At 38.5% G+C, this 11,175-nt stretch overlaps 1 protein-coding gene across 2 annotated transcripts in view; it reads left to right on the top strand.

Moving 5' to 3' along the window:
• LOC127639936 (uncharacterized) overlaps positions 1-9,405 on the top strand; it is a 12,402-nt gene extending 2,997 nt beyond the window's left edge. The window contains exons 3-7 of one of the 2 annotated variants that reach the window (XM_052122280.1): positions 1,577-1,921; positions 2,744-2,875; positions 3,961-4,254; positions 5,256-5,567; positions 8,304-9,405. In XM_052122280.1, the coding sequence (XP_051978240.1) occupies positions 1,577-1,921; positions 2,744-2,875; positions 3,961-4,254; positions 5,256-5,567; positions 8,304-8,455 (1,235 nt within the window). In that variant the 3' untranslated portion in view covers positions 8,456-9,405. Of the gene's footprint in view, positions 1-1,576; positions 1,922-2,743; positions 2,876-3,960; positions 4,255-5,255; positions 5,568-7,630; positions 8,030-8,303 lie in introns of those variants that run through there. The other variant, XM_052122281.1, reaches the window with a different exon arrangement.
• The last annotated feature ends 1,770 nt before the right edge of the window (positions 9,406-11,175 follow it).

Here is an 11,175-nt window from a genome sequence, read left to right as displayed (position 1 = left end):
TGGGTGTGACACATGTCATTGCATATCTGTTACGCATTTATAGACACTGTCATCATGAAAAACTTAAATGAGTGTTCAAAACGTATTTTTCTGTTATTTCATTGTAATTCTGGCCAAATTTCATATTCATAAATGCACATTTACTAGTAACAAACACGATGTTCTCAGTGAGTGAAGTCACACTATATATGATATCAATACCATTAAGACTTTAAATATATATGTCTTTATAATGACGTATGTACATTAACCCCCCACACACATTTTTTGCTTATTACCAAATTATTACCAAAAACAACAATAAATAGTTCATTTTTTATGCTTTTATGCAACCTTTTCTAAGTAATAATAAATATGAGTCGGAGATAAATACAGACTGATACAATTATTAATTTCTGACCTTGGAAACCTTTGACCTTCCCATGTACAGAACTATATGCTCTGTTTTATTTGTATGTTATAAGTAACCTTTCAATCGTAAATTAAATTGTACAGTATAAATTGTTTGGTTTGTGGAAAACACGTTCTAACACTTCTAAATGTTTTATCGGCCATTTTCTCAAAATGACATTTTGCACACCTGCCGAGTGGCGACTACGTGTCTCATAATCGGTGAAGCCACATAATTCCACAGACCGCTTCCTACTTGGAGTAGCTAGACATGCTCTGAGGGATTTTTGATATCTTGTGTCATTTTCCTTTTATGTGGTATTATATGCAAATAAATGGGTGAATATCTTGTTTTTTAAGTGTATTTTAACATAATTAACTGAGAGAACAATATTTTGACAAACGCCTCTGTAGATTACCAACCACTTAGTTATTGATCACATTAAAACAAAGCAATAAGTTCTGACTTCATCTACCATGTCAATATTGTGTTTTATGTAATGTGCAAATTGGTGCATATTTAATTAGATAACACTTAATTTGCATATATTAATAGGGAGACTAAAAGTCCCAATACAAAATAATCTTGTATTTTTGGGTATATTCATCTGGTCATTTCTCATTCTGATAGAAGAATGGGATTTTTTCTTTGCCTGTTCACCAGTAGTACCTCCCTTAAAAGTGTTAAATACAGCCTCTTTAAATAATGTTAAATGTGTATAATTACATATAAGCGTATCATCTTTATTTAAAGCTTCAATGACAAAAATAAACTTTCTGAAAACAGCTTTCTGAATACTCACCTCGTCTGCCATTGGTTAAACAAACAGATAGTTTGTAGATACCTCCAACTCACGCCATTGGTTGAGTCATTGTTTTTGTGTTTCTATGGGCCGGGACATTCAGGACAATCACAGGATTTTCATAGCACCACAGAAACACAGTGTTTACAGTTTTTTAGCCAGTAGCTGACTCTGAATATTATGATTGCACATGAGAAAGTATTTTAACACAAAGTTACACCCTTCAGCTTTAATTATGATAATAATAATAATAATAATAATTGAATGACTAACAATCTCATTAGGATGTTCAGAAACTATTTTGACGGAGGTGTTTAGTAGGGTGTCAACAGAAATACACAGTAATTATAATTATATCTGTGTATGAATGAATATTCTTGTAGATTCTCCACGAGTGTCTCGTGAACAGACAGAAGAACTGAAGACACTGTCGCTGATGGAGGGCGATCCCGTCACTCTATACACTGATGTTTATAAAACACATGGAGATGAGCTAATACTGTGGAGGTTTGGATCTGAAGGATCTCTCATAGCTAAATGTGATCTTGAGGACAATAATATCTCATTATCTGATGATGCCGATGAGAGATTCAGTGGCAGACTGCAGCTGGATCAGACTGGATCTCTCACCATCACAAACAGCAGAATCACCGACACTGGACTTTATCAACTACAGATCACCAACAACAGAGAGACCAAATACAGGAGATTCAGTCTTAATGTCAGTGGTGAGTAGATCAGTACTTTTAGTGATGCTTATTTAGTTTAGCGGGGTGAATAATGTTGCATCTTCAAAGCTAGTTTGCACTAGATTTAACTAAAAAAGGATTGAAAACTGAAAGTGGTGAAACTTGTGGTCATAACTCTCACTCAATGAATTTGTAGGTCAGTGAACCACAAGCACTGTTAGAAGGATGGACATCAGACTAGTGTTACACAAGTACTTACAGACACTTATTGACCAGTGAAATCAAAATAAATGTTTTGATGCTTTTAGTCATTATCAGTTAGCATTGATATCAATGCTAATGTACTTATAAACATGGACAAAACACTTTCAGAAGATAGTCTCTCTCTCTTCCAGCTAAACATTCCCAGAAAGATGTATGAGTCACAACTCACTTCATTTTATCCAATCAAATGCTTCTCGAAGGAGAATGGTAAATGGTCTTTTTAAGCCTTAACGGTATTGTTTACTTTACAATGCGTCTCATTCATTCTCATTGAACTGAGTGCCAGTGGGCGTGGCCAAGGGTGTGATGACGCATGTTGTGGGTCGTGTAAATACAACCGAATAATGTCTCGTGATGTCACGAACACACGTTTCAAACATAAATGCTCTTTTTAGACTCGGGAGGAAGTTTTGAGTTCTGAAATTGACAATATGTTTTTATTGGACAGTTAACTCTCAAATGTCTAAATGTCAAGGAGAATTAGATTTTCCATTTCATGACCCCTTTAAAACTTACCAAAAAGTTCACATCTGGTGGGGTTCATCCCGACCTGCCCCTAATGTAGAGACGCCACTGCTAATGATTTTCTCTCTTTAGCTGTTACAGATGCGGGTCTGTCTTCAGGTGCTGTAGCAGGAATAAGTGTTGCTGTTGTTGTTCTGCTCATAGCTGCAGCTGTATCTGCTGGATACTATTACTACCAGATCTCTGAACTAAAAAAACAAATGGGTAAGTGTTGCCTACAGCTGATAGAGAAAGAGAAAATGAATGAGATTTATCATGCTACAGTAGAGTGTAAGAGTTATAAGCATACCGGGCATTTTCCCGATGGGCCGACACACTTTGGGGCCGATCAGGGGCGGACTGGCCAGCGGGTGAAACGAGCGGGCCTGTGGGTCGGCAGCGAAACATGACAAATGGGCCGCGATAATCAAAAATGAGCCGCCGCATTATGCAGAACGGACCATCTACGGCGCCGCAATATGCAGTGGGTGTGAAACAGATAAAAAAGTTGTTGTTTTTACTCTAAATCTCCACTTTCACTTTCACATCTGAAAGAGAATTTTAAAATATAGATTTAGAGTTTGCTTAATTAGTCATGAAATACTGTTTTTTGGGCAAAGTTGTGTGAGTTAAGTAAAAGATCATCATAACGATCAAACGTGTTGTTATTGATGTATTACTTCATGGTGTCAGTAATACACCGTAATTAAAGGATGCCTTGTAGGATGAACATTTCTCACACTCTCCTGACGATGAGAAACATAAGCTTCATTATGACGATGTTTGTGATGTTTATGTCTGGCGATGAAGCGACACCTCACACACTCAGTCAGGGCTGGTTTGGTAATCTGGCATACCGGGCATTTTCCCGGTCGGTTGACGCACTTTGGGGGCGATCAGGGGCGACTGGCCATCGGGAGAACCAGGCGGGCTGGCCGCGCCACGAAATGAGCCGAAAGGGCTGCGATAAGCTGAAATGAGCCACTGCGTTATGCAGAACGGGCCACAAAATGGTACCGCGATATGACGAAGGGGGGAGCGATATTCAGAAAAGGACAGCGCCACAGATGTCCACAGACTGATGAGAAGAGGGAAGTTGATGCAGTTTCAGAGCCAGTAAAAAAGCAGGATGCATATGACAACAAACAAGTAGGGTGTGCAATGAAAAACAGAGTAAAAGTCAAACAAGTATCAAATATGAGTAAAAATAACTGTAATAATATTGTCTTGTGTTCTGTTTGCACATAAATATACTTGATGTTCAGTATTCAGTGCATTGAGAACATTCCCCTGTTTTAATGTCGATACAGATGAAAAGACAGTGTTAGTGATGAAGGGGGATTATGTCCCTCTGAGCACTGATGATGCTCATATACAGTCAGATGATGTGAACGTGTATTTTGGAGACACGCTTATAGCTGAAGTCAGAAGAGGGAATATCGCATCACCTGTTAATGATGAAATCAGAGAGAGACTGCAGCTACATCCGACTGGATCTCTCATCATCACAGACACAGAATACACAGACTCTGGACTTTATGAACTGAAGATCATCATCAGCAGCAGAGAGATCACATACAAGAGATTAACTGTTACTGTCTGTGGTGAGTAGATCAACTCTTTTAATGTCATTTATTAACGTCCTACTAAGTTCAGTTGGAAAACTATACATGACACAGGCTGATAGGTTCAGTTCCCGACAGCGTAAACCAATTAGGGAATTACACTAAAAGTGGTACTCACCTCAGCGGCTTCGATTCAAGTGCAGCCTTGCGTAGCTTTCATCCTCCTCCTCCCCAGCTCCACTTGTCTAAATCTGCTTTACATACTGTATGGGGGGTTAAGAGAACAGTTCACCCAAAAGTGAAACTACTCTCATCATTTACTCACCCTTATGCCTTCCCAGGTTTGTATGACTTTCTTTCTTCAGCTGAACACAAACGAATAAAGAATATTTCAGCTCTGTAAGTCTGTACAATACGATTGAATGATGATCAGACCTCTATCTTCAAAAATCACATAAAGCAACATAGAAGTAATCCAAATAAATTGTCTAAAGGGAGAAAACGCAGTGTTCTCGTCATGATCTGGGCCTCACTATAGGTTGAGCAGTGCACAGAATGGGAAAACTGGGAATTTTTACTCCCTAGTATCCTTATGTTTAGGGGTAGGTTTAGGGATGGGCTTTAGGGGTAGGGGCTAGTAATTGTTAGGGTTAGGGGTGGGCATTATGGAAAGGGCCAATCAGGGAGCGGGGAGTCTAAATCTGGGGGGGAGTTGGATTTCGGCAAAACCGGTCTGGGCCACGTGGATGGAGGCTCGGCATCTCAAGGGCCATTGAAATCGAGGGTCAAAGCAGTGATGCTGTTAGTGATAACTGAGTGTGAACATAGTTTATAATACTCAGTGTTTTATTTCATTACTTCATCTAGGAAATCATGTTAAGACTTTAGACCAAGATCTGAATATCTATGTGAATATTGTCAAAATTAAGTGTAGACTGTAAGTGATGTGAAGGTCAATGATCTCAGTTTAATGTTAATTGAAGTTACTGACAGTGTTTTATCACTTTTTCTTTGAGTAACTGTGACGTTTTGTTCTCCAGGTGAACTCATCCCAATGCCAGTGGTGGAGGGAGGTTCTGTCACTCTAAACACCTTTACTGTAATAGTGAAAGATGCTGAGATGGTGTGGAGATTTAATAACACTGCCATAGCTAACAAAAACAAAGAGGATGAATCGATCTCATTATATGAGGATGTTCTTGATGGGATATTCAGAGGAAGACTGAAGGTGAACAAACAGACTGGATCTCTCACCATCACGAACATCGGACGCTCACACTCTGGAGAATATGAACTGTTCATCACCAGCAGCAGAGCAACTGTACACGAGAAATTCAGTGTTACTCTCATTGGTGAGTAACTCAAGTAATAATCATATTTAAATGAGCACTCTGTCAACAGATTAATGCCCTGAAGTTTGCACTAAATTAAATTAGTGTTGATGCATTATAATTATTTTGTGCAGTGTCAGATTAATAAAAAATTCACACCCAGGACCTTAGAGGACAAAAATATCTGCATTAAAAAATGCCATAATAATATTATATATTAATATTATTTTCCACTTTCATTTAGTTTGATTTGTTTACATGGTGCCACTGTTGTTTTTTAAGCACACACGCACGCACACACACACACACACACACACAAAACACACTCTGATATCCATACCAACACACACACACACACACGCGCACACTTTTATCAATATCATTTATTCAGTTGTCCTGCAGGTCTCTATAATACAGCAAATAGAGAATAGGGGAAAAGCTTGTATTTGCTCCATTGGCTAAACATGAGAAAAATGGCGCCATCTGGTGGAAAATATAAATAATACAAATTTTGAAGCCAGGGCTCCAGAATGAAAGCAGAACATCATATAATTCATGATTTCATGCTTTAATGTCACTGGGATCAAATATTGCAGTTTTAATGGGTTTCAATGGGGACATTTTTGTCCTGAAGGTCCTGAGTGTGAGTATTGTGTGTACACAGCGTGTTATAGATGTAGTATAGATGTAGTATAGAAGTAGTATAGATGTATTATAGGAACTGAGGATGAAATATCAAAATTACCCCAAAAATACACTCCTTTGGCAAAATGTATGCCATTGGTATTAACACGGCCAAAATGATCTTAAAAACAAAAATGTCCTGAAGGTCGCACAAGGGTTAATTTTGAGGAGGTATTGTATTACGAGTGCTTATCGTCGTGGCAGTTTGCAGATTATATTTTACTGCTTTGTGTGGGCTTTTGTGAACCTACACCACAGATGTCAGATGAGCAGACGTTGCATCTGTTTTAATAAGCTCCTCTTCATTTTCTTGACTTGTTATGGAGTAGTCCCGTTCTGTGGAGATGTTTTTCAGGGTTTTAAACATGATGGAGTAGCATGAGTGATCTGCTCTGGGGCTCTCTTGTAAATACAGAGCATCCCGCTAGACTCGCGCACACTTGCATGTTCCAGAGAAAGCGCACACGACACTCGCGTGAAACACTGATGAGCGTGCCGGGTGAAACACTGATGAGCGTGCCGGGTGAAACACTGATGAGCGTGCGGGTGAAACACTGATGAGCGTGCGGGAGAAACACTGATGAGTGTGCGGGTGAAACACTGATGAGCGTGCGGGTGAAACACTGATGAGCGTGCGGGTGAAACACTGATGAGCGTGCGGGTGAAACACTGATGAGCGTGCGGGAGAAACACTGATGAGCGTGCCGGGTGAAACACTGATGAGCGTGCGGGTGAAACACTGATGAGCGTGCGGGTGAAACACTGATGAGCGTGCCGGATGAAGCATCGAACGTGAGATGAATGTTATTGAATTTGCTGCCAAAAATTTTTCAAAGCCATAAAAGTGATGCCATGCCCACGAATGCCCATGCTGCACACATGGATATTTACATATCGAAATATGCACAATATATCTACGATATAGATCATATATACCCAGCCGTAATGAGCTGGTTCTTCATCCAGTTTAGTCTGTTTCTTTTTGAATGAACCTGTTTTGTTTTTGTTTACATAAGAGCAGCTACTGAGTTAATCTTATACTGATGAGCACGTTATGAATGTTCAATGTCACAGGCCGGCTCATAGCCTGTGGCAAAAATGTGGCAAACAAAAAGGTTTTCTTTATTGTAAACCAAAGACTATTAACTTTAACAAAGGAAAAGGAATGAGGTGTGAAAATGTCATAATGTGAGGTGTATGTAAAGTGCAGGGATGCGTGAATCTGTGTGTGTGAACATGACTGAGTGGAAACTAAGTAAAACTACAAAGGAACAAACAAAACAGGATCATACCTGGAGGAGCAGAGAGAGAGAGAGAGAGAGAGAGAGGTGTTAGTGAGGCAGTTTACATACCCTGAGCCCAGTTGGCTCCAATCACTAACGACCCTCCTGTGCCTGCAGGAGGAACCGCCCCTGCAAGTCAGAGGAGGGGCCATGACATCAATCTGAAATCTGTTGAAGAGTCACAGTCCTGAAGTACAGAAGCACATAACGCAGTCTAAAACTGTTGGAACTGGAACTCGTTGTTTATATGACAATGTGACTCAGTGGTTAGCACTGTCGCCTCATGGCAAGAAGGTCCCAGGTTTGAGTCCCGGCTCAACTAGGGGTTCACATTTTTGCATGTTCTCACAGAGTTTCCTCCGGGTGCTCCGGGTTCCCCCACAAGTCCAAAAACATGCAGGTTAAGTGAACTGGAGACTCAAAATTGCCCGTATGTATCTCATGCATGACAAGTACTTGCTTCTGTCACACACAACAGCTTCCTGTCATGTTTACACACTCTTCAGATGGGTTAAGTTTAGATAAGGGGTTTGGGTACGGGCATAATATTATTAAGTATGTCCTGAACACCTCATGTGCAGAACTCACGCTTACTTCATGCAATAGCACTAAAAACAAGTTCTCATGTGTGAATGTTTTAGGGTAGTATATGAATTACGATTGATCCATATTAAGTTGAAATATGCAGACTGTAAACTGATGTTTAAGATGAACATCGGGCAGTTATTAGTGTCTCTTATGGTGACTGCATGTTTCTGTGGTCATGTTTACGATGTTGTCTTTTCTTTAGGGCGTTCCAGATCAGGCAGTGTGAATGAATCACCTGCGGAAAACGTGCTTGATGTTACTGAAGCTGTTCGTGATGGAGCAAATGAGACGGATCCTTTGTTGAATATCAATGCTGCTGTTGGAGTGAATGAGCAGCTGGGGACTTCTGTTTGAGTTCAAGGGCACTAGTGTGAATCACTTTTACATTATTAACATTATAAATCCATCAGCAATAACAACAACACAGTTGTATGGAGTCCTACAAGGCTCGATTCTGGCACCGGTCCTGTTCAACTTTTATATGCTCCCACTAGGCCAAATTATTAAAAGTACTATAGCTATGCAGACGACACACAGATCGATCTAGCCCTATCAGCCAAATGACTACAGCCCCATAGACTCTCTGTGCCAGTGCATTGACGAAATTAACAGTTGGATGTGCCAAAACTTCCATTAGTTCAAGCTGGAGTTTGTTCTGCAACTCTCGTGCCACCGAGTTTTGGAGTCAGACTACTGATTCCTTACTTTCAGTAACTAAATCAGACTATCATCTAAAAATACAGCTAGAATGAGATGTTTTGTATCCGGTCATGAGTTAGAGAAACTTGTTCATGCATTCATCACCAGTAGGGTGGACTACTGCAATGGACTCCTCTCCAACCTTCCCAAAAAGACCATTAGACTCCTGCAGCTCATTCAGAATGCCGCTGTTATGTCTTTACATTGGCTTCCAGTTACATACAGAAGCTTCCAGAAGAGGTCAGGTGTGCCCCAACAGTAACTGAAAACACGTGTTTAACTGCATTTACTGACTGAACACTGCTGCTCTTTCTGATCGCACTGCATCAGTTTATTTCTGGATTCTTGATTTCTTTATTTATTTAAGTACCTGGTGGAAAGTTCTTAACGAGAATGGACGGGGGTTAGTAAAGACTATGAGAGTGACCACTTCAATATCATGGGGTTTATTAACCTTTCGGACCCCTGGAGCACCTGTTCAGTGTTTCCACATCCGAAACTCAGGGTCAAATGTTTATGTTCGTCTCTTTACTACTTGTTGAACATGTAATTGTATGTATCATTTACTGTCTTTATCATGTCTATATGAAGCACTTTCAATTTCCACTGTGTATGAAAATAAACTTGCCTTGATTTGATTGATTGATTGATTGATTGATTGATTGATTGATTGATTGATTGATTGATTGATTGTACGAGTGCATTTCCCTTAACTGTCTGAATGAGCCGCTGGATGCAGTGAAGCCCATGAAGTAGTTAAAGTTTCTGTGTTAAGCAAGTAAAACACAATCAGTGAAGCGCGACAGAGTTTTTAACAACATCTAGAAAACATCTGGTCAATTTAAACTGGAATAAATCCTCTGATCGTAAGTAAAACATCGTTCTAAACCAGTTTTCTCAAAAAGGCAAAATAAAAACAGAATTTAACACTCGGAGCTGGTTTTGAACCCAGTAAAAAATCAGTCAAATTTAAGATTTAGTGTGAAAAATATGTTTACCACATTTCAGGCTTTATGGGATGTATTTTTGATGCCTGTATATTTGACAGTATAATACCGTTTATATTATTAAATGATAAAGTTGTTAAAATAACCTTCTGAAACTGTAAAAATCTGCTTTTCTCTTTATATTATATTGTTAATCACAGAAGTAATTACAGAAGAGCACATGAAGTTCATCAATAATGATCAATAAACATGACGAGACATCCGGATAACACATGTGATATTAAAATAATGCAATAAACATGAACTGCATCAAATATAACAAATCCCAATTTATATAACTGATATCAAAAATAAGAAGAAACATAATTATTCCCATTAAATATAATTTAATGTGATGGGTCATGCAGAGAATTCTGGGAACGCCCGATTACTGTTTTTACTGTAATTTTAACAATAATTTACCGTAAAATTTTTACAGCATTTTATTGTGAAATTACATGTATTTTCTTTTTAAATATATTATAACATTTTACTGTATATATGAATGTTTTCAGTATAAAATTATGAATATAGAAATATGAAATAAATGAGAATATGAAGTTATACTTTTAAATAGGAAAGTAAATTGTAAAAGTTATGCTCTATCATGACATCAACAATGTTTAAAGCTGCTCTGATACTGTAATAACACAGAACCAAAGCAGCATCAGAACTGAGGCAGGTCAGAGCGGGCATCATTTAGGCTGGCATTTATGCGCTCAATGAATACACAAGAAATATAAATGTAGAAGTGTTTTCACCTGATTCGTGTGTGATGTTCCAGAGAGGATTGTGCTGAGACAGACATCATTAAATGCTGTGTTGAGATCTCTTATTTAAAAAGGACATTAAATACAATCAGTCTCGTGATGTTTATTGACCTGCAGTTTCTTCAGCTCACCAGTAGAGTTCACAATCACAAGCTTTCTAATCCACTTCAATCACATCATGACAGGTCACACATTAACAACAATACAAGTATTCAAAATAAAAGACTTATTCCTGAGGAAAGGTCACACATTTTAGAAATGAACATTCTTCATCAATAGAATAAATGGAGATCAGAGTAACTTACACAGAAATACTGACAGAAATACTCAATCTTTTGCATTTTGCAACTTTTTTGGCGGCCAGTGTGTGTATATACACTCAACTGTGATATCCCATTCCGATCCTGCACTATTAGTTGAAATGGGGAAAAGCCATTATAAATAATAATTAAACTAACTTTAAATTATTGGTACAAACTCAGGAAAAGAAGTGAGGATTGTATCGCTATTAGATTATATGAATGTTTTGAGTTGGTCAAATCAAAGAAAACGTTTGTAAGTTATATAAGACAACGTTTAATATGGGCTGAAAAGTTTAAGATTTTAAATATTGCTCCTG

The sequence above is a fragment of the Xyrauchen texanus genome, chromosome 48 (assembly GCF_025860055.1).
Source record: "Xyrauchen texanus isolate HMW12.3.18 chromosome 48, RBS_HiC_50CHRs, whole genome shotgun sequence".
Classification (NCBI taxonomy): Eukaryota; Metazoa; Chordata; class Actinopteri; order Cypriniformes; family Catostomidae; genus Xyrauchen; species Xyrauchen texanus.
This window is presented reverse-complemented; position numbering and strand designations above follow the sequence as displayed.